General features: G+C 52.3%; 1 protein-coding gene across 6 annotated transcripts in view; it reads left to right on the plus strand.

The window, feature by feature from the left end:
* ZC3H7B (zinc finger CCCH-type containing 7B) overlaps positions 1 to 23,456 on the plus strand; it is a 62,007-nt gene that overhangs the window by 15,479 nt on the left and 23,072 nt on the right. For 3 of the 6 annotated variants that reach the window (XM_042947937.1, XM_042947935.1, XM_042947936.1), the window contains exons 2-7: positions 10,927 to 10,985; positions 14,771 to 14,804; positions 14,942 to 15,139; positions 16,093 to 16,251; positions 19,136 to 19,216; positions 20,033 to 20,089. In XM_042947937.1, coding sequence (XP_042803871.1) covers positions 10,933 to 10,985; positions 14,771 to 14,804; positions 14,942 to 15,139; positions 16,093 to 16,251; positions 19,136 to 19,216; positions 20,033 to 20,089 — 582 coding nt within the window. In that variant the 5' untranslated portion in view covers positions 10,927 to 10,932. Of the gene's footprint in view, positions 1 to 6,735; positions 6,931 to 6,954; positions 7,061 to 10,926; positions 10,986 to 14,770; positions 14,805 to 14,941; positions 15,140 to 16,092; positions 16,252 to 19,135; positions 19,217 to 20,032; positions 20,090 to 23,456 lie in introns of those variants that run through there. The other 3 variants (XM_042947934.1, XM_042947940.1, XM_042947939.1) reach the window with 3 other exon arrangements.

Consider the following 23,456-nt stretch of genomic DNA (forward strand, 5'->3'; position numbering starts at 1 on the left):
TGGAATCTGCACCGAGAATGGAGCCTACTTGAGATTCTCTCTCCCTCCCTCTCTCTCTCTCCCTCTGCCCCTCTCCCCTAGACACACACAGTCTCTCTCTCTCTCAAAACAAACAAACAAACAAACAAAAAAGACAAGATCCATCTGGCCCATGTGCTCCTTGCTCTTCTAGCAAGTGCCCTGAGCATGTCTCACCCCTACCCTCACCAACCATGCCCTACCCCTACCCTCATCATCAAGGAACTCACCTCCCTCTTCAGCTGAGAACAAATGATCTTTGAACCACTGTCTCAGTCTGCTGGGGATGCTGTAACAAAATACCATAGACTGAGTGGCCTAAACCACAGAAATCTATTTTCTCACAGTTCAGGAAACTAGAAGGCCCAGGTCAAGGGGCTGGTGGATTCAGTTTCTGATGAGAACCCTCTTCCTGGCTTGCATATGTCTGCCTTCTCATTGTGGCCTTATCTAGCTTTTCCTCTGGGTGTGGACAGGGAGAGAGAGGGAGTGCTCTTTAGTGTCTCTTCTAATAAAAACACTAACCCTGTCAGGCCAGGGCCCCCACCTTATGACCTCTGTGGAGGCCCTATTTCCAAACAGTCATATTGGGGATTAGGGCTTCAACATGTAATTTTGGGGGGATACAAGCATTCAGTATATAAATTCTGCCCCTTACCCTCCTCCCAATTCATGTTCTTATCATGTGCAAAATGCATTCATTCTGTCCCAACAGCCCCCAAAGTCTTAACTCATTCCGGCATCCACTCTAAGTCCCAAGTCTCATCTAAATATCTAAATCAGGTCTGAGTGAGACTGGAGGTAGATTCATCCAGAGTAAATTCCTCCCTGGCTGTGATCCTGTGAAACCAGGCAGGTTATGTGCTCCCAAAAAACAATGGTGGGACAGGCGTAGGAAAGACATTCCCATTCCAAACGGAATCGGTTGCAAAGAAGAAAGAGGTGAGGTGCTCCAAGCAAGTCTAAAACCTGGTGGGGGCAAATTCCATTTGCTTTGAAGGCTTGAGAGTCCTCTTTGGCTTGCTGTGCCTTCTTGCTGGCTCACTGGGGCACAGCACCAGCCCCCCCCCCCCCCCCCCCCCCCGACGGCTCTTGCAGTGGGTCACCCCCTGCAGCTCTAAAAAACGAATTGGTGGCCCCACCCAGGCAGCTCTGATGATCTGTGGATCAGGGTCAGACTTCCTTTTTTTTGAAGGATAGAGTGTGTTTGCATCCAGGTAGCTCTATGGTCCGGTCCTGTAGAATTCAAGAAGTCCAGCAGCCTTCCTGCATTCTGCTGTCCACTTTTCTCTGACCCCTTTGGTTCTAACGGGCAGAGTTTCTGTTGACATAACCCCATCTCTATTTCTGACTTCTGCCGCTAGCTGATTAAGTCTGTGGTTCACACCCATACTCACCTCATCAAGTGGCTGTTCAGCCACATCCTTACTGTTCTCTTCAGAACACGTGTTCCTTTTTTTTTTTTTTTTTTTTTTTTTGCGGTATGTATAGGCTGAGAATTTTCCAGCTCTTCGAATTCTGGTTCCTTTTGTTTAACAAATTGAATTCTTCAATTCATCTCTCATCTCTCAAATTTTACTATAAGCAGTAGGGAGGACCCATGCCACACCTTCCATACTTTGCATAGAAGTCTCTTCTGCTAAATATCCATTTTCATTGCTTGCAGATTCTACCTCTCAGAAGAAACTGGAACACAATTTATCTATCTGTCTATCTATCTATCTATCTATCTATCTAAGTTTATTTATTTATAATCTCTGCACCCAACATGGGGCTCAAACTCACAACCCTGAGATCAAGGATCGTGTGCTCATCCTGCTGAGCCAGCCAGGCTCTCCACTAGAACACAATTTAGCCAAGTTCTTTGCCACTTTGGGACAAGGATCACCTTTCCCTGAGTTTCCAAGAACTTATTCTTCATTTCCATCCGAGGCCTCACCAGAATTGCCTTTAACACCCTTATTTCTACCGGCCATCCCTTCGTGGCAGTCGGGGGTTTTTCTAGCTGCACCTCAAAGCTCCCTGAACCTCCTCCATATGTTTAGGTATTTGTTACAGCAGCACCCCCACCTCTTGGTACCAACATTTGTACTCACCTACTCAGGCTGTGGGAATAAAGTACTGGCTCAGAGCTCTACCCTAATGACCTCACTTAACTTGAATTATTTCTTAGAGGCCCCATCTCCAATCCAGTCCTACTGGGGATAGGGTTTCAACGTACGTATTTGGCGGGGCCACAAACATTCAGTTCATAGCAACCACCCATACAAAGGTTCTCCCAGAGGAAAGACATTGGGAAGGAGGGAGGGGCGTGGGGACTCAGGTGTTTGCTGGGACTTGGGGGGCTTTTGCTTACTTGGCACTTTAACAAGGCTGTCCAATGCCCATCTCTCCAGGCCCTTTGAACCCAGGCTGTAGGGTCACTGTGTGGCCTTGAGCAACTTTCCTGGCTTCTTGGAACACTTTTTCCCTCCCTGATGGGGTTGTAGTAAAACTTAAAAAACAAAACAAACAAACAAACAAAAAAAATCACATTTATTTAACGATGTCTCATTTTCAGGTACGGTAAAGCCAGACACAGAGCTGCTTTTTTGTTCAAAACCTGTGACTTCTCATCTTACTTTAGGGTGAAGCCACGGCCCTTGCTCTGCTGATGGAGACCTCACATATGGTCTTCCCTGGTAATGTCACAGACCTTCCCATACACCACTCTTCCCACTGCCCACTCTGCTCCATCCACACTGGCCTCCTTGCTCTTCCTCAAATACACTGATCAGTCTCTACCTCAGGACCTTTGCACTCACCATTCTTTCTGCTTGAACACGTTTCCCCATGTGGCTTGCTCCCTTCCATCATTTTGATCTCTGTTCAAATTTCAAAGTTCAAACTTCCCTGAGTCTGCTGTATAATTATGGCACCCTGTCACTCTATCACCTTATTTTTTTCCTTTCCTATGTGTATCCTTCCTGTGTGACGTTATACACTTATTTCTCCTATCTCTCCTCCACCTGCACATATACTCTAAAAGAGGACTTTGTCACTGTTGTTAATTGCTAAATCCCCAGGGCCTAGAACATTTTAGGAATCCCTTAAGGGCTCATCGCACAGGTGGCTGGCTGGCTGCCTCCAGTGAAGCTCCTTTTTCTTCATGTTGTGGCTGTGGCCCTGCAGCCTGGTTTCCCCACTAAACTGTGAGGGGCAGGGGTTTCGTTTCTGTCATGGCTGAGTCCCCTGCCTCCAGAGCAGAGCTTGGCACAATGGAGGAGCCACTCACATTTAATGGCGGACTGAGGTCCTGATTGTTGCTCTGCCCACTTCCCCCTGCTCGCACAGGGCCGCTGCCTGGCAGCTGCTGTGGTTTTCCTTTCCAGGTGGTATGCTTCATACTTTACTTGCCCCTTCCATCTGGGTGTCTGGCACTTAGCAGGTGCTCTTTAGCTTACTTTCTGAGAGGCGCACGACCGGGCAAACCCAGACGTAGTACCCGACCACGCAGCTCTTGGGGTGGTCTGTCCCCCTCCTCGTTAGCAGGGCCCACGAGAGCGACCAGCAGAAGGTCCTTCAATCAGGGAGAGGTGAACCCCGTATCTGGTACATGGTAGGCACCCGGGAGACGTGGGTTTCCTTCCCTTCCTGCCACCTGACCTTCCGGCTTTCTCCTAGTTGTGGGCCAGGCCTGCTGGCTGACCCCTGTTGGCAGCCTCGAGGCGGGTTGGGGCCTGGGCTTCCCCATCCTCGTGTCTGTGCAGATTGAGGGGTGCCACAGGGACTTGTTGGGGGTGGGGGGAGGCTCGAGCCAGTCTCAGTGTGTGTTTCTGGACAGGTGTCCTGTAAGGAATGTCCATTCTCTCCCAGTCTTCTCAAGAAACTTGTCATTCTCCTTCACGTCCAGCTCAGGAACCACCTCCTGCAGAGCCTTCCCCGGTTCCCCCAGTGGACCCACCGCTCCTTCCTCTCAGGTCCCAGGCCCTTTGCACCCACAGCCAGCCTGCATCACAGCTGACGGCCCACCTGTCTTTCCCCCTGCCCCCCCGCACTGGACCAGGAGGTCCTGGTGGGCGGGACTGGGCCTCAGCCACCAATTCATTTTGTGTCTCCCCTGCCCCCACGCCTAGCACCAAGTAGGGAGGGCATAAATGTTGGTTAGACTGAACTGTACCCTCACTCTCCGGGGCTCTCTCAGAGGATACTAACTCATCAATGTGTCGGGGGAGTCAGAAAATCTTCCCGAAGGAGGGGGATTCCCTCCTCATCCTGGGCCCCAGGAAGACCTGGGCCTCCAGCTTGGTGTTAGTTTGTATTACTCTGAATTTTAGCAGTGGTTATACTCTCACTGGAGAGGGGGTGTCTGAAGGCCCAAGCCATATGCATCTCCCCCAAGCATACCTGGTTTCTGGCTGATCTTGCGTATGGTGGCACTTTTTTAACGTTTATTTATTTTTGGGACAGAGAGAGACAGAGCATGAACGGGGGAGGGGCAGAAAGAGAGGGAGACACAGAATCGGAAACAGGCTCCAGGCTCTGAGCCATCAGCCCAGAGCCCGACGCGGGGCTCGAACTCACGGACCGCGAGATCGTGACCTGAGCTGAAGTCGGACGCCCAACCGACTGAGCCACCCAGGCGCCCCTGGTGGCACTTTTTTTAAGCACTGCAAGGGCCCAGCCCCTTGGGACAGCCCTACCAGCCTCTACCAGCCTGGCAACATTGCTTATGAAATAAAATCGGTTTGCCAGCCCTGGCCTAGGGTCTATACTCTCAACTGAATGACCCTAGAGTGGTCGATAATAGATCCTAGAACAGGACATTGGAAGAAGCATAATATTTTCACACAGAAGTCTTCCCCCAAATTGCCCCAGAGACCTCTGCCTTTCCTGGGCCATGAGTATTCAACACCAAACACGGGCTGAGGTGCCTAGGAAGGTTCCCAAGTGGTTCTACCTCTACTGTACCCTCGAGGAGGGAGAGCAGCAGCCTCTTTCCTGACCTAAAGTCAGCATTTCCAGGCCTGGCCCCCACTGGCTGGCTGCAGGCCTTGTGACCTCTCCGAGCCTCACTTTCTCCATCTCTCAAATGTGGGTCCCAGATCGGCTGAGCCCCGAGGGTCATCAGTCAAGATCAGATAAAATGTGAGAGATGTCAGGAATTTCATGAAGTATTGGATGCAGCCTGACAGAAGGCCTTCCCTTCCCTGACACCAATGAGCCAACTCCTATTCACCCTTCAAAGCCCAGTTCAAATGTCGCCCCCTTTGTTTCCCAAATGTTTCAACTTTTTTGTGCCTCATCCCAGCCTGCGTTTACCACAGAAGTCTGGTTTGGGGTGGGGTTGGTGGGATGTTCTTGCCATGTCTCTAATTAGGTTATAAGACCTGGGTGCAGGTGGCCACGCTGGCCTCACCTTATAAAATGGGCCTGTAGCAAATGTTGAATGCCCCCCATAGAAATCCTGACCTACAAGCTACCACTTGTAAAGTGTCTGCTATGTGCCAGGCTCTGAAATGAGGACCCTCCTCTGTATTCAGCCCACCAGGAGGTGCTGTTTGTAACCCTCGTTGTACAAACCGGGAAGCTGCTAATCAGGGAGGTAGAGTAGCCTGCTCTGGGATTTGAACCCTTCTCCGTGGTGCGGGCACACAGCAGTGCTGCTGCTCTGGGTTTTTGGTGGTCAGAGAGGAGGATCCGCCCGAGGCTGTGTGCGGAACCTCCTTCATAACCACCTGGGGCAGGGAGTATTTTTTTCCTTGGCATTGGATGCAGACTTAGGAATTCTCACTTGGGATGGATCTGGGCAGTGCTTGTTTCTGGTAGGTCTGCTCAGACTCCAGGGCTGGGAGGAGACTGGACAGCAACTCCCCTCTGACTGCTGCAGTTTTCTGAGAGAACTACAGGCTGAACAGGGCTGGGGGAGGGCAGGGGGGCAGCCGCTCCCACCTGGTGTGAGCTGGTGTGGGGGTGTGGGGAAATGTGACCAGTGGGAGAGAGTCCGTGAAAGAGACTCGGAATTGAAGAGAGTCATCAGACACTCTAGGTAGGGGAGGGCAGGGTCGGATTTGTGGGCCTGAAAGCACCCCCCCCCCCCCGCCGTGATGGCCTCAAGGAGGTGGGGGGGGGGGCAATGAGGCAGCCGGTCCCCTTGGCTGGGGGCAGGAAACAGCCCAGGTGGTAGGGAGGGATGGGGGCTGGATTCTGACCTAGGGCAAAGTGACAGGGCTTGGTGGTCATGGCCGTGACCAAGCCCTGTAGTGCTGGTTGTCTAGGCCCATGGGGGTCTGCTCCCCTGCCACAGGTCTGCTGCCCACGCTGGGCCACACTGTGTGGTGACGGGTGCACCCTTGCTTCTCCCACCAGGTGAACCTCTCTTCCAGGGCCAGGACTGGTCTCACCCATCTGTGGTTCCCCAGGCTCCCAGGAAACAGGACAAATGGGTATATGATGGTCCCATCAAAGGGAGGGAGAGAGGGGCGCCTGGGTGACTCAGTCGGTTAAGCATCCGACTTCGGTTCAGGTCATGATCTCGCAGTTAGTGGGTTCACACCCCGCGTTGGGCTCTGTGCTGACAGCTCAGCGCCTGGAGCCTGCTTCAGAGTCTGTGTCTCCCTCTCTTTCTGCCCCTTCCTCCTTCCTTCTCTCTCTCTCTCTCTCTCTCTCTCTCTCTCTCTCTCATGAAAAAAATAAATTAAAAAAAAAGGGAAGGAGAGAGACTCCATGGAGGAGCTAGGCTTTGAAGGAGGAATGGGATTTCCTTCACAGGATGGCTGCCCAGGTGGAAAGAAGTGCAATGGCAAAAGTTGGGGGACAGGACGACCACCACAGACCGTTCTGGCTGGAGGCCTGGAGGGGAGCTTGAGTGTGGGCACGATGAGCACTGGTTTCCTAGACAGGGAAGCTGCGGACAGAAAGACCGACCAAGAGGTGTGCTTGGCAAGGCGAGGTGGTCCAGACCCATCACTGCCTGCCTCCTGCAGAACAGGGTCATCCCAGGAAACACCTGAAGTTTTTTTGCAGGAGGGAGGAACAAGGTTGGATAACACATATCCCCAAGGTTGTTGGACTTTATTTATTTATTTATTCATTCATTCATCCATTATTTTTTTTTATGTTTACTTTTGAGAGAGAGAGAGCACGAGCAGGGGAGGGGCAGAGAGAGAGGGAGAGAGAGACTCCCAGGCAGGCTCTGCACTGTCAGCGCAGAGCCCGATGAGGGGCTCAATCCCGCGAACCCTGAGATCTTGACCTGAACCGAAATCAAGAGTTGGTTGCTTAACCGACTGATCCACCCAGGTGCCCTGTGGTTGTTGGACTTGACCTGCTCCAAACGCTCTGCACGTGCTGTCTCCTGAGCCCTCCTGACAGCCAGTGGTGCAGGAGCTGCCTTCAGCCCCATTCTCCCCATTAGGAGACCGTGGCCCAAAGTCACACAGCAGGTGTAAATGCTGGCATTCACACTCCCATCTGTCTGAGTCCAGAGCCCTGACTCATGGCCCTGGCAGGGCAAGCAGATGTCTAGTGGGCACATGGGCCCTGGCCCTGCCCAGTGTGAGGATCTGATGCGGAGTCTGAAGACTCGTGTGGCTTCGCCCCTCCCTGGGAAGGACACATGGGAGGAGCGAGATCCAGGGAACCGAGATTCCCGATCTCACACTCTTAGAGCCTCACAGCCACCCTGCCAGGCAGGGCTTATCAGCTGACAAGTTACATGAGGAGGAAAGTGAGGCACAGAGAAGTGAGATGGCCTGCCCTGGCCACACCGTGTCTCACAGCTGTGGGCGTGGCCAAGGATGTGGCGTTTGGTCTAATAGAGCTGTTTGCCTGCTCATTGGTTGAGTGGCCTTGGCAAAGAAATTTCATTCTTTGTGCCTCCCTGTCCTCATCTGTAAAATGGGTTAGTGACACCTGCCCCTCTTACTGGACAGGATTGTGAGGATGTGGTTGACCGGATGGAAATAAAGAACAAGGTAAGGAAGTTTTAGAAGGTATTAACACACTTGCTCCCTCCCCAAAGTATCTGGGTGTTTTTATACCTGTTTTTTTTTTTTTTTAATGATCTTTTTTAAAAAATTATTTATTTTTTTTTTAATTTACACCCAAGTTAGTTAGCATATGGTTTCAGGAGTAGATTTCACTCCTGAAACAATGATTTCAGAAGTGGATTCTTAAAAATTTTTTTTTTTTCTTCAACGTTTTTTTATTTATTTTTGGGACAGAGAGAGACAGAGCATGAACGGGGGAGGGGCAGAGAGAGAGGGAGACACAGAATCGGAAACAGGCTCCAGGCTCCGAGCCATCAGCCCAGAGCCTGATGCGGGGCTCGAACTCACGGACCGCGAGATCGTGACCTGGCTGAAGTCGGACGCTTAACCGACTGCGCCACCCAGGCGCCCCTCAGAAGTGGATTCTTTAATGCCCCTTACCCATTTAGCCCATCTCCCTTCCCACAATCCCTCCCTTAACCCCGTGTTTGTTCTCTATATTTAAGTCTCTTACATTTTGTCCCCCTCCCCGTTTTTATATTATTTTTGCTTCCCTTCCCTTATGTTCATCTGTTTTGTATCTTAAAGTCCTCATGAGTGAAGTCATATGATATTTGTCTTCCTCTAATTTCACCCAGCATAATACCCTCCAGTTCCATCCACATAGTTGCAAATGGCAAAATTTCATTCCTTTTGATTGCTGAGTAATACTCCATTGTATAGATATACCACATCTTCTTTATCCATTCATCCACCAAGGGACATTGGGCTCTTTCCATATTTTGGCTATTGTCGACAGCGCATGCTATAAACGTGGAGGTGCATGTGTCCCTTCGAAACAGCACCCCATATCCCTTGGATAAATACCTAGTAGTGCAATTGCTGGGTTGTAGGGTAGGTCTATTTTTAGATTTTTGAGGAACCTCCGTACTGTTTTCGAGAGTGGCTGCACCAGCTTGCATTCCCACAAACAATGCAAAAAGGATCCTCTTTCTCCGCATCCTCCCCAACATCTGTTGTTGCCTGAGTTGTTGATGTTAGCCATTCTGACAGGTGTGAGGTGGTATCTCACGGTGGTTTTGATTTGTATTTCCCTGATGATGAGTGATGTGGAGCATTTTTTCATGTGCCAGTTGGCCATCTGGATGTCTTCTTTGGAGAAGTGTCTATTCATGTCTTTTGCCCATTTCTTCACTGGATTATTTGTTTTTTGGGTGTTGAGTTTGATAAGCTCTTTGTAGATTTTGGATACTAACCCTTTATCTGACGTGTCATTTGCAAATCTTCTCCCATTCCGTCGGTTGCCTTTTAGTTTTGATGATTGTTTCCTTCCCTGTGCAGAAGCTTTTTCTTTTGATGAGGTCCCAATAGTTCATTTCTGCTTTTGTTTCCCTTGCCTCTGGACACATGTTGAGTAAGAAGTTGCTGTGGCTGAGGTCAAAGAGGTTTTTGCCTGCTTTCTCCTCGAGGATTTTGATGGCTTCCTGTCTTACCCATTTTGAGTTTCTTTTTGTGGATGGTGTAAGAAAGTGGCCCAGGTTCATTCTTCTGCATGTCGCTGTCCAGTTTTCCCAGCACCACTTGCTGAAGAGACTGTCTTTATTCCATTGGATATTCTTTCCTGCTTTGTCAAAGATTAGCTGGCCATACGTTTGTGGGTCCATTTCTGGGTTCTCTATTCTGTTCCGTTGATCTGAGTGTCTGTTTTTGTGCCATGTTTTTACGCCTTTTTACACCTTGGTGCCCCTGCTCATGCCTTCGTACCAGCCTTCTGCTGATGCAGGCCCACCTTCCCGGCTGCCCACCATCCTCTCTCTGTAACCACTCGATGCGGGGAGAGTGAGGGCCACACTGTGGGGCAGAGCGTGGAAGAGGCCCGTGAGTGGCCTGGACGGAAAATGCTGGCTTGAGACCAGGCAGCTTCCAGCCCCTTTCCCGTGGGGTGATGGAGCCCCAGGCTCAGGTTCTGACTCAGGAGGAGGCCCACCCCACTCTGGGCTGCCACTGGGTGGGACCAGCTGATCCCAACTGATCTTCTAGCCCATACATAGTGCCACGGAAGCCAGCTGGGCCCTCAGGGTCTGGCGGGGAGCTCCCAGCCCCCGGGGGCTTTGCCCTAAAGACCAAACCTCTAGCTCTACTGCCGAGCCTCCCTTCTCCTTAAGCAGTTTCCACTCGCTGCCTCTCTGGAGCAGGCCCCCTGCGCGTGCTCAGTGCCATTCAATTGCTGTGCAACTTCAGGCCTGTCCTCAGCCTTGCAGAGCCTCTGTCTTCCTCATCCAGAACATGGGCGATTCCCTCCCTTGCCAAGACAGGGCACACACCATGCCACCTGGCCTGCTCCAGGCCAGGCTGGTTCAAAGTGCAGAGGGGCTGCTGGTGGTAAAAGAGGATGGCCTGGGTTCAAATCCTGCCTCAGCTATGAACGGGCTCAAGACTGGGGCTCCCTGAACTTGTTTTCTCCTTGATAAAATGGAGGCAAAATGACACCTGCCTCGTGGCACTGTTGAATGATTCAAAGAAACCCTTATACAAAGTGTGTGGTGCTGCATTGTAGCTATAGTCACTGGCATCGTTTTGCATTTTCCCTGTCTCTTCTCCCTGGACTGAGTTTGCTGTTCAAACAAGGTGTTCTCCTGGGACTTGAGGGTGTCTGGTGCAGCACTGCAGCCCAAGCCATGTGTGAGAAAGGGCAGGAGGCCTCCATGCAGCTCCCTGCCCATCAAAGGAACAGCACAGAACCAGAGTCCAGCGGGGCCTGGGCGTGCAGGGCAGGAGCTGCGTGGTCTGGTTCAGACGGTCTCTATAGGTCACTGCCCCTCAGCGTCACCTGTGAAATGGGATGAGTGCAGGAATGAGAGGGAGTGCACAGTGGGATGGGGACTGCGACCAGCCACCAGCCCCTGCTGACTAACTGATGGACTGTTCTCTCCCCCAGAGACTGATGGAGAGGCAGAGACGGAAGGCGGACATCGAGAAGGGGCTGCAGTTCATTCAGTGAGTGTGGGGCTGGCTGGGCGGGCGGGGGGCCAGGGACGGCCATGCCCGGGCTCTCTCCAGCTCTCCCTTTTCTTCTCGCTCATCCTTTGCTGCTCAGGCTCCCTTGTGTGCTGGGGAGTGAGGAGGTGGGTTGTGCTAGGAAGGGGCTGGCATGGCAGGGGCTGGGCGGCCGGGGGGGGGCGATCTGTGAAACCACCCCCATGCACACACACTCCCTGACCCTGGCCACCCTTCAGTCCCGCTCAGCATACCACTGTACCTTCGCCCTCCTTACACGCTGGCACGCTCCCTGTTAATTCTCCCGCTTGCCTGTGCACAGCTTATAATCAATCAATAAATCAGTTTCCACTTATTAAGCACACCTCTCAGGCTCTGTGCTGGGCCCTTCATGTCCAACATCTTCTTAATCCTCACAACAGCCCAGTGAAGTAGGTGGTCTTTTCTCCATTTTGCTCAGAGACGTTAAGAAACCCGTTTATGGTCACACAGCTATTAAGTAATAGGATTCTTTTTTTTTTTTTTTAATGTTTATTTATTTTGAGAGAGAGCACAAGCAGGGGAGAGGCAGAGAGAGAGACGGAGAATCCCAAGCAGGTTTAGCACTGTCAGTGCAGAGCCTAAGGTGAGACTCAAACTCACGAACTGTGAGATCATGACCTGAGCTGAAATCAAGAGTTAGACACTTAACCGACTGAGCCATCCAGGCGCCCCCAGTGATAGGATTCTAACCCAGGTCTAGCTGACCCCAAACCCACATTTCTTTCCATTATTTGTCCCTCAAACACATGCCAAGTTGGTTTTTAATTTTTTTCTTTACACACAAAATATTTTCAGTAAATTTTTTTTACCTCTTAAATAGATCTCCAGAGGCGTATTTATCACGACACTAATGAAGTGTAAGCTGCAGGGCCCCTGATTTGTGTGGGTCCTTTCCAAAGCCCTGGAAGGCTCCCTTAGCAATTCTTAGTTTCTAATTTTGTGTTCTTTTTCTCTTCTCTCTCTTTTTTTTAATGTTTAATTATTTACTTTGAGAGAGAGAGAGAGCAGGGGAGGGGCAGAGAGAGAGGGAGACAGAGAATCCCAAGCAGGCTCCTTGCTCAGCAAAGAGCCCACCATGGGGCTCGATCCCAGCACTGAGAGATCACAACCTGAACGGATATCAAAAATTGGACCAGAAAAAAAAAAAAAAAAGTTGGACCGATATCAAAAGTCGGATACGGGCACCTGGTTGGCTCAGTTGATTGAACCCCCGACTTTGGCTTGGGTCATGATCTCATGGTTTGTGAGTTGAAGCCCTGTGTCGGGATCACTGTTGTCAGCGCAGAACCCACTTCCAGTCCTCTGTCTCCCTCTCTCTCTGCCCCTTCCCCCCGCTTGTACTTTCTCTCAAAAATAAACGAACATTTTAAAAAAAGAAGAAAATATTTTTTTAAAAAGTTGGATGATTGGGGCGCTTGGGTGGCTCAGTCGGTTAAGTGTCCGATCCAGATTTCCGCTCAGGTCATGACTTCGCAGTTCGTGAATTTGAGGGCGCGTGGGGCTCCACGGCAGAGCCTGCTTGGGATTCTCTCTCTTCTTCTCTCTCTCTGCCCCCCCCCCCCCCCCGCCGCTCACTCACTCGCGTGTGTGCACACGCTCGCTCTCTCTTTCTCTCAAAATAAATAAAGTTAAAAAAAAAAAAAGTTGGGTGATCAACCGACTGAGCCGCCCTGATGCCCCTTGTGTTTCTTTTCTTAAATAGGAATCCCCACAAAACTAGGATTTATGTCTATAAACTCCCCAATTTTGTTCTCTCACACAGACCTCTAAAACACCACCTGCCTCTTCACCACAGACTGGGTCCCTTGTCACACACACGGTGTTCCCATCGCTCTGATGGTGCTTGTGTTGACATTCACATGCTGTCCTTCCTCAGCTTGCAACACGGTCACTTTGTCTTGCTCAGGCCACTGCGAGGGCTGTGGCCCACCTTTCCCTCTTCTCTAGGCCAGTCTTCATTTGGGGGAGGGATTTTTTTTTTTTAAGTTTATTTATTTATTGTGAGAGTGAAAGAAAGTGCAAGCGGGGGAGGGGGAGAGAGAGAGAGGGAGGCAGAGGGAATCCCAAGCAGGCTCCTCACTGTCAGTGCAGAGCCCGATGCGGGGCTCAAACTCACAGATCGGGAGATCATGGTCTGACCCGAGATTAAGAGTCTGTTGCTTAACGAACTGAGCCACCCAGGCGCCCCTAGGGAGGGCTTTGATTTGGGGGGAGTGTTCAAATTTTATTCAGAGGCCAGTCTTGCAGATACAGTGTTTTGTAAGAACTCTGTCTTTAACTTAAGTCACTGATTTCTCTGGAGCTGGACCTTTGAGCCCTGCCTTCTGAGTGCCCCCCCCCCCCCACCTCCCTGGGTGAAGTCCATACCTGCGAAATGAGACAAGGCCCCTTCCCTCACAGAGGCATTGTGCTGGAGGTAAATGGTAGGTCGCTCTGTGTCCGCCTTCCCCTTTCCAGAGAGGAGCTCCAAGAAGGTTCAGCAATAGGACAGCCTCCCGGGAACCCCTATGTTAGTCTCCTAAGAGTTTGCTTTACAGGGTAACACAGTAGGACCTGCTGGTTTTAAAATTAACTTTTATCACATGTAGATTTTGTGTGCTTAGCATTTATTAGGCACCTCTGGGCACGGAGCACTGTAGGAGCTGTGAAGCAGCTTGCATGGGTGGGGTGGCACTGGCTTGTGTGGATGAGGTGACCTTCAGGTCAGAGTGTGCCCTACTGACCCGGGACCTGGGGCTGGAGGGGAGAGGCTGGAGGTGGGAAGCCAGGCAGGAGGGTAGCCGTGGGGCCTGCCTGGGCAGTACGGGGAACAGAGATGGGCCCTGGTCCCTGACGGTGGGGAAGCAAGGAGGGCAGGATGGGAGCCCCATTGTCACAATCAGGGACACCACCTCCCTCACACACACAGGGGAGGGACCTCGGTGTCTTCTCTCACCCCTTTGGCTGACTGGCTCAGGCTGCTCTCTCTTGCCCAGGTGCCAGCAGCAGCTCTGGGCAAAGGAAAGAGCCCCAGCCCTGTGCTTTAGTCCCGGCTCTGATGCCGACCTGCTGTGTGACCTTGGCTGAGTCACTGTCCACTCTGAGTGTCTGTTTTCACCTCTGTGACATGAAGGACCAGGAGACAAACCCCAGGTGCTCTTCTAGCTTAGCCGTTTAGCCTGACAGATGTGGCTCTGTTCTCCTGGACTGATGCTTTCTTCTATACTGAGCTGGCATTTTGTGGGCCACAGGGGAGGAGAGGGTGCCCACAGCCCCGTCTGCTGGGCTGGAATGAGGAGTCAGGCTCTGACCTGGCGTTGGCCAAGGTCATGTGTGTTTGGGGGGCTGGGATGGGAGAAGGGCAGAAGCTGTCCGACTGGGGGGACCTGAGGTGGACCTTTCCTGCTGCCTGGGGCCTGCATTTACAAGTTTAGCGTGTCGGGGGCACGGTCATTCACAGAGAACTGGTTTCTCAGGAAGAGGCCAGCTGGCTGGCCTTCTCAGCATCTGCACCCGGAAAGCCTGGGGCAAACACAAGGCCTTCCTCCCTCCCTTCCAGCAGAAACGGAAGACCAGCATGTGTTGGTCTGGGGAGAAAAGGCTGCTGTTCCCTTACCCCAATCCACCAGGTGACATCTGAGGTCTGAGGTAGAGGAGCCCACTCCTGGAATGATCTGTGGCCTTTGGCTCTGGCTCCTGGGGCCTCCATGAGGCTGAGACCCCGGGCTCACCCAGACTCTGTGTCTCTCTCCTTTTCCTGCTAGGTCGACACTACCCCTAAAGCAAGAAGAATATGAGGTGAGCAGCGGCGGCGGCGGGGCCGGGGGAAGGCAAAGGGCAGGGGTGCCCAGGAGAAGGACGGTGTAGAGGCCGGGTGCCAGGGCTGGGGCCGCATGCAGACCCCTGAGCCCCCTCTGCACCCCACTCCCTGCTAGGCCTTTCTGCTCAAGCTGGTGCAGAACCTGTTTGCTGAGGGCAATGACCTGTTCCGGGAGAAGGACTACAAGCAGGCCTTGGTACAGTACATGGAGGGGCTGAACGTGGCCGACTACGCTGCCTCCGACCAGGTGGCCCTACCCCAGGAGCTGCTGTGCAAGCTGCATGTCAACAGGGCCGCCTGCTACTTCACCATGGTGAGCCGGCACCCCCCTCCCCTCTTCACCCTGCCCGCCGTTTCCCGCAGATGCCCAGCCAAGCTGGGCCCGCACCCCAGTGAGCCTCTGCAGGCCCCGCTCCTCCACCCCCTCCTGTGGGGGTGTCACCGCCTGCTTCCGTGGCTCTCAGCCCCAGCTGCACCACAGACTCACCTGGAGAGCCCTTAAAGTGCTAATACATGGTACAAAAAGTGGTTTGTAAGGATACGGATGCCTGAGCCCCACCCCCGATGAATTAAGTTGGATGTTAGACTGTTAGACGCTCATCGGGCTGGCCTGGGCACGGATAGGAGTCTGTCGGGAGTCAGGGCTGAAAACCGCTACCCTCATCGTGCACTGCCTCTTTCTGCAAACCCCTGGCCACTCCTGCTCCTTCCTCCTGGGCTCCCTCCCATCTCCCCCCATCCTCCCGAAAGCTCTGGCCTCCTCCTCTTCCCTGTCCTGGTTGCTCACTGACTCAGTCACTCACCAGATCCTTAGGGATGCTCTGCCGTGAGCTCTTAGAGGACCCCCTAACACCTCTGCAATCCAGAGTGGACTGTTCTGGATAAGATGCCAGGTACCTGTTCACACCGTGTTCTGTACCCTGAGCTGCCTTCTTGATTTCACTTCCTCTCAGAGGTACCTTGATTACTCTTGGGCCGTGAAGTTCTCAGCTGAAGGCAGATATGGAAGTAGGTGTGTCTGAATGGCCAGGCTCATTGCTACAGAATTTGAAGGCCATCCCCCAACCTCCAGTGGCCTGCCAGTGCCCGTTGCAGCCCCCTGAGCTGGACGTACAGTTGCCCTTGACCAGAGTATGAATGTCAGAGGTGTTTCCTGGAGCTCTGGAGCCCCCTCCCCGATCCTCTAGCCTCCCCCCTCTCTGCAGGGAAAGGGGTGGGAGGGAGGTAACCAGAGCTGACTGTGTGGCCTCCCACTCCTCTCCGCAGGGCCTGTATGAGAAGGCACTGGAGGACAGTGAGAAAGCGCTGGGCCTGGACGGCGAGAACATCCGGGCGCTGTTCCGCAAGGCACGTGCCCTCAGCGAGCTGGGACGTCACAAGGAGGCATATGAATGCAGCAGCCGGTGCTCCCTCGCGCGGCCCCACGTGAGTGCCCTGAGTCCTGGTGCAGGGCTGGGCTCTGCTGAGCCTGTGTCCCCCCCTGTGCCGTGGACCGGCAGATACTGATATTTACACTGAGCTCTGGTTGTGTTTCAGGCACTGCTGAAAGTACACAGTGTGTATTAACTCACTTAATCCTTGCATCAGCCCTTTGAGTTAGACGGAGGAACTTACCTGGGAATCACAGCTGTGGGCTGCAGAGCTTACACTTGAACCCAGGCAGTCTGATTCTAGAGTTGGCATTCCTTTTTTTTTTTTTTTTAATTTTTTTTAATGTTTATTTTTGAGAGAGAGAGAGCATAAGCAGGGGAGGGGCAGAGAGAGAGGGAGACACAGAATCCAAAGCAGGTTCCAGGCTCTGAGCTGTCAGCACAGAGCCCAACGTGGGCTGAAACCCACGAACCGCAAGATCATGACCTGAGCCGAAGTCAGACGCTTAACTGACTGAGCCACCCAGGAGCCCCTAGAGTTGGCACTCTTAACCTCTAGGGTTGCAATAAGGACACAAAGGGGTGTCACATGTGTGGGGGTCCTGATGTCCAAGCTGTCACTAGGTGGGAGAGAGGCAGGGAATTGACCAGTAGTGAGCCTTGCTTGCCCTGGCCCACACACAGCTGGGCGCATGCCCCCTCCTCCTTTATTCACCCACTTCTTAAGTACTTAAGTATTTACTAAGCACCCACGAACTACCCAGATCTGTGCCCTTCAGGGACCCACAGTCTGCTGGGAGACGTGGAAACATCCCTGGGGTTTAGGTCTGACTCCACCACTGACCCCCAGCATGACCTTGGACAAAACACTTCCCCCGTCTGCACATCAGCTCCTTGTCTATGAAGCACCCCTCCTATTTTATCCCTGAAACAATGAGTTTTCTGAGACACAAAGGGCTCAGAAAAGGCTCAATTCTGCCCAGGAGTGATCAGGATCTTGGAGGGCTCCCTGGAGGAAGGTGGGCTTGAGTGGGACCAGAAGAAGCAGGAAGGATCTGGTGGTCAGAACAGAGAGTGGGAGGCCATGTGCATAGTGGTCAAGGATGTTGGTGTCAGAGGGCTGGCCTGGGTTTGAATCCTAATCTTGGGTTAGCCACCTACTAGCTGTGTGACTTTGGACCCACAGCTTAGTCTCTCTGAGCCTCGGTTTGCGCCCCTGTCAAACGGGGGTGGTAATATACCAGGCATCATAGAGCTATGAGGATGGAATCTGAAAATCATACAGTAGGTTCAGAAAACATTCGCTGTTACTGTCCTTTTGTTTATTATTCATGCTTCTCCGATTCAGCTTAGTTCACAATTGAGAACCTTTCTTATGGCAATAGTCCCTGGTCCTACAGCGTTTCCTAGTGTCCCCAGCAGGTCCACATCCAAGTCTCATGTCTGCCATTCCTTGGCAGGCAGGGTGGTGCTTACCTCACTGTACAGGTGAGGACTCCGGGGCCCAGTTAGGGCCTCTGACTCTGAGTTGGGGGATCCCCCCGTGCTCCAGTCTTTGTTGGCAAATACTGGCTGAGCCCTGCTCCGTGCTGGGTACTGGGGACCGGAGATGACTCAGACTCTGGCCCTGGGTTCCAGGAGCTCGTCAGGTAGGGAGGTGGACAAATGCACGGGGTATTACAACATCCCTGTTGCCCCTTTGCTGCCTCGACCACAGTCACGGTTTCTTTTTTACTGGTTAGTCTCTCCCACTAGACTGGAGCCTCCTCGAGGCCTGGGCCCCACCTGCCCTCTGCTAGTGGCGTCTCTGGTCCTAGCCCTTGCCTGGCACTTAATGCATGTACAGTAACACAGCCTTGGAGGGAGGAAGGGATGCTGGGTGCTGTTATCGAGCGCTAACTGTGGGCCGGCTGGCTGTGTTCCAAACTTCCCGCATTCTCGCTCCCGTGGGCCCGGGCACGACCCACATGTCCTTCCTTGCAAAGAGTTCGGGGACATCGTGTGGTGAAAGCAGCAAGTTGTAAGTCGTAGAGCGATAGGTGTAATGTGATCTCACTTATGTTAAAAAAAAGAAAAAAAATCCTCACAAAACAAAACTGAGCATCCTTTATATCCTTTATAGCGTCCTGAGCATCCTTTATAGCATCCTATATAAAGGATAAAGATATATCCTTTATTTGTAGGCACGTTATGCACTTTCCTGGAAAAGAGCTGCAGGGCAGCACGTCAGACCACAAGGCATGTTCCTTCCGGGGAGGAGCCTAGTGTGAGGATGGGGAAGGGGGTGATCCAGGGGAGCTCTTGCTCTCCCTGCAACATCTCAACCGTCTACAGTAGAGTGACACTACGCCTTGCTGAATTTTAGAAATAGAAAGATAATTTAATTTTGCCTCTTTCTCAAAAAATTTTTTAAAGTTTATTTCTTTTGAGAGAGAGAGAGAGGGAGTGCAAGTGAGGAGGGACAGAGAGAGAGAGAGAGAGAGAAGAGGGAGAATCCCAAGCCAGCCTAGCACTGTCAGTGCAGAGCCCGACGCAGGGCTCAAACTCATGACCCCGTGAGATCCTGATCTGAGCTGAAGTCGGATGCTTAACCGGCTGAGCCACCTAGGTGCCCCTAGAAATAAAAAGATAATTTTAAAATCCAAAGCAAAAATTATTCCTTTCCCCTCCCCACAGTGAAAGGGAAAAAGGGAAGCGTGGGTTCTGGTTCGGCCCCACCACATGCTAGTCGTGTGACCTGGGCAGCCAGTGACCCCTCTTAGGGCCTCGCCTCCTTGTCAGTAACATGGGGTGGGGCGCTCGGCTGGTTCCATCTGTAGAACTTGGGGTAACAGCAGACCCCCCCACCCCTTCCCTGCAGTGCTGTTCAAGGTCTCTGGAGCACAGCTGCATGAGCTAGGGCAGACTAACCCCCTCCACCCTGTGTCTTCCTGTTGCAGGATGAGAGCGTAACTCAGCTTGGTCAGGAGCTGGCTCAGAAGCTTGGGCTTCGAGTTCGGAAAGCGTATAAGAGGCCCCAGGTAGGTGGGCTCTGGGTGCTGGGAGTCCACGGGGGTGGAGATGGGGAGGTCTGAAGGGAGCCCAGGCACCTTTGGGGAGGAGTGGGGGAGGGTGGCCAGGGCCAGGCCAGGACAGAGAGGAATGATAACAGGTGATCTTCCCTCTCTGTTGGCCGAAAGCCCTGGACTGACTTCCAGAACCTTTTGGAAAAAGGAGAGAACAGTCAAAGCTTCCAATTCACCTTAGACACCAGCTGCTAACACCTCCTCCTTCCCCTGCCCTGGCCGACTTAAGCACCCCCGAGATGGCCTGAGATGACACCGGTGTCTTTTCCGCCTCATGTTCTCACATAACCTCTGTATAGTGCAGATATCTATTTGGCTCGTTTAGATCCACACTTATTCACTTGGCACCTATTGTATGCCAGGAAGCTGCATGTAGGAGAGGGTACGGCTCTAGAGTCTGCTGTGACCTTGAGCAAGTTAGTTCTTTCCCCCCTGTGGTTTTTACATCTGGAACATGGGGATGATTATGCCCATCTCAGGGGGTTCCTGGGCGGATCATCAAAATCAAAGAATGTTTGATGTGGCACCTGGCACACAGTAGGAACATGTATGTGGAGGTCCGTCCTCTGCCAGGTCACAGTTACGGGAAGAAAACGTCCAAATCTGCTCCAGAGAGAGAACAGGTAACTTCTGACAGGCCTTGGGGCGGGGAGCCTTAGGGCACTATGGATGCCAGCTGCGTGTGTTGGGGCCCCTCAGCTGCCCTAATTGATGGGACCCTGAGCATCTTTCCCGAACCTTCATCTCTTCCCACCTCTCTATTCCCTGCAGGAATTGGAAACATTTTCTCTGCTCAGTAATGGCACTGCAGCTGGCCTGGCGGATCAGGTAGGATGGGGGCTGGGACCCCAGGCCTCCCTCCCTGCCCCCAGTATCAACCTATCTTGGTTCATCCCTCATGAGAGCTTTGGATTCACTCTCTGGGGTATCACGCCCCCAGCAGTGGATCCTGGGCCATTAGACTGAAGGGCTGGGTTCAATCTGTCCCGGCTCCCACTGATGTGAGCCATGCACCTGGCTGATAGCCTGGGCCTGGACCAGACTAATAACACCTCTGGGACGCACAGCACCTCCACCTCTTACGAGGGGCCTCCTGTGACCACAGGGGCAAAGTGTGGGGACAGGCCGCGGCCACTATGGGCAGGGAAGTCTCACCCCCACCCTTCTTTTGCTGTTTTCCTCCTCACTGGCCATTCTGCATCTAGGCCTCTGGGTCTCAAATGTCTCCCCTCCTCCATACCCTGCTTTCTCTGCCTTTTCATTTTCAAGGCCCAGCTCAAGTATACACCCCCCACTGAGACCCTTCCCGATGCCCCTGCCTAAGCAACTGCCAGGGAGATGCACAGAAGTGGGGGTCAGAGCTCACACCTGAGACCCCTTCACTTGAGCAGAACCTTCACTTCTGAGCCTCAGTTTTTAAAGCTGTGAAACGGGGGTGTTGTCCCTTGCCCAGAACAGGGGAGTATACCCGGAGGAGTGTGGCACCGAGGGAGCTGAGGAGCAATAATTGCTGAGACTACAGCATTACCCTGGGTTTGGGACGTCCCCACTCCTCGGGGCCAAGACCCTTGTGCCACCACCAACAGACCCGGCTCACCCTCGGGGCGGTGCCAGGGCCCAGCACGCACACTGGACTCTCCCACTGCTCACCACACATGCTGAGGTAGACTTCGACACCTTTTGGAAGACCAGGGACGGGCTCTAAGAGTGCTGGTGGAGGCTGGTGTCCTGTCTTCTTGTACGTAAGGGGAGACTGAGGCACAGAGTGAGGAAGGGACTTGGCCAACATCCCACAGCAAAGCAGCAGCAGGCCCGCCTGCCTTCTTAGCGTTAAGGGTTTTCATTCACTCATTCAGCAAACTCCCAGGGAACCCCTTCTTGGCCCTGGGCTGGGAGCTGGAACATAGCTGAGTTAGGCACATCCTTGCCCTTGGGACTCCTGGGTGCTGAGGGAGACCAGTGTGGATCTGCCCGTACAGCCGTCCTTGTGGATTGTAACCAGATATTATTGGGCCTGGCACATGCTGGATGCTCAAAAAAAAGCTATAGCATTTAGCTCTAACAAATTGCCGTGAACTACGTGGCTTATAAACAACAGTAATTCATTTCTCACAGTTTTGGAGACTGGGGAGTCCAAGATCAAGGTGCTGGCAAATTCAGTTTCTGGTGAGGACCCACTTCCTGGTTCACAGATGGCACCTTCTAGCTGGAACCTCACATGGCAGAAGGGGCAAGGGAGATTTCTGGTGTCTCTTTTATAAGGGCACTAATGCCATCCATGAGGGCTTCACCCTCAAGCTAATCACTTCCCAAAGACCACACTTCCCAATACTATCACTTTGGGGCGTAGGATTTCAGCATATGAACTTGACATTCGTTGAACATATCACAAACTTTCAGACTATAGCACTGACTGACTGACTGAACAATTGCAAATAATTTCACACTGCTTGAGGGAGGTACTGCCTACCCCTGTTACCAAGGAGAAACCAAGAAGTTGGGTGACTTGTCTGAGTCCACTGAGCCTGGACTAGGTACATGGAAAAGAAAACAATCGTGGTTCCTGCTGTCAAAGAGCTCACAGTCCAGGGTGAATGGACACTAGCCTGATTATTTCTGGTTACAAACCATCATGAAAGCTGTAAAGACAACGCGTGGGGAGCCATGGGCCATTGGAATAGGGAGGCCTGGTTTAGACTGGGCATCAGTGACCTTTAAAATGAGACCGGAAGTTTGCGGAGTAGGCAGCGCATGGGGTGCTGGTAAAACAACATTTCAGATGGGGCGGTATATGCAAAGGCCCCGAGGCTTGGACGAGCTCAGAGTATGGGAGGAACCCAGAGGAAGGGAGGCAGGGCACTAGTGAGGCTGGAACATTAGATAGAAGTCAGACCACCTACCCCCTGGTGAGGTGAGTCTTTGTCACAGGAGTGTTGGGAAGGTATTGGAGGGGAAGAGTATTGATTCAGTTCATTGATTCAGAAGGTTTTTTTTTTTTTTTTTTTGTAAATGATACTTTGCTTCCTTTCCTTTCCTTTTTTTTTTTTTTTTAAGTTTATTTCTTTATTTTGAGAGAGAGAGCAAGGAGGGGCAGAGAGAGAGGGAGGGAGAGAGAGAATCCCAAGCAGGCTCTGCTCTGTTGATACAAACAGATCCCACAAACAGGGAAATCATGACCTGAGCCAAAACCAAAGTTGGATGCTTAACTAAGGGAGCCACTCGGGTGCTCCTGATTCAGAAGGGATTTATCGAGGGCTCCTATGTGCCCAGCATAGAATTGACTGAGGCACTGGAGATACAGCTGAGAAAGAAATAGTCAAGGAGCCCCACCCTTGTAGAACTTACAGTCTAACTAGAGGAGACAACAAATAAAAAGTGATAAGTGCAGTGGAGAAGGGGGCTGGGGAATGCTGGGGCAATTGGGAGGGGTTGCAGTTTTAAACAGTGAGCAGGGAAGACCTCAGTGAGGAGACACTGGAGCAAAAACCTGAAGGTGAGGGATGTGCCTTGAGGAGGTCTGGGGGACCAGGCAGACGGAATGGCTAGTGCAAAGGTCCTGAGGCAGGAGTGTGCCCAGTGTGTGGGGAGAACAGCCAGGAGGCCATATTGGCTAGAGGGGACTGTGCAGGGCTCCTCGTTCCTCTTTCTAGAGGGTTTAGGGAGGCAGGGAGTTATTCAGGCAGATCTTTTTTTTTCTTTTTCTTTTTTTTTTTAAAGCTAGCTTCCTTCCTTCCTCCCTTCCTTCCTCCCTTCCTTCCTCCCTCCCTCCCTTCCTTCCTTCCTTCCTTCCTTCCTTCCTTCCTTCCTTCCTTCTATACAAATAGGGGAGGGGCAGAGAGAGAATCCCAAACAGGCTCTGCGCTGATCAGTGTAGAGCCCGATGTGGATTCAGATTCTCAAACTATGAAGAGATCGTGACCTGAGCTGAAACCAGGAGTCAGCCACTTAGGCAATTGAGGCACCCAGGAGCCCCCAGGCAAATCCGATTCAGAGTTTCTGGGTATCAACAGCTCCTGCCCCATTCCTAGAGCTCAAGCAATGGAGGCTCCCTTCTGTTTTCTGCTGATAGTGACATGTTGTACCTTAAAGGACTACTCTGGGGTGATCCTGGCTAGGTACGTGATGGGGTACCCCTGCTCCTTCCTTCTCTTCCCACGGTGACTGCCCTGGTTAAGGCCACATCCTAGTCTTCCAG

The sequence above is a fragment of the Panthera leo genome, chromosome B4, assembly GCF_018350215.1.
Source record: "Panthera leo isolate Ple1 chromosome B4, P.leo_Ple1_pat1.1, whole genome shotgun sequence".
Lineage (NCBI taxonomy): Eukaryota > Metazoa > Chordata > Mammalia > Carnivora > Felidae > Panthera > Panthera leo.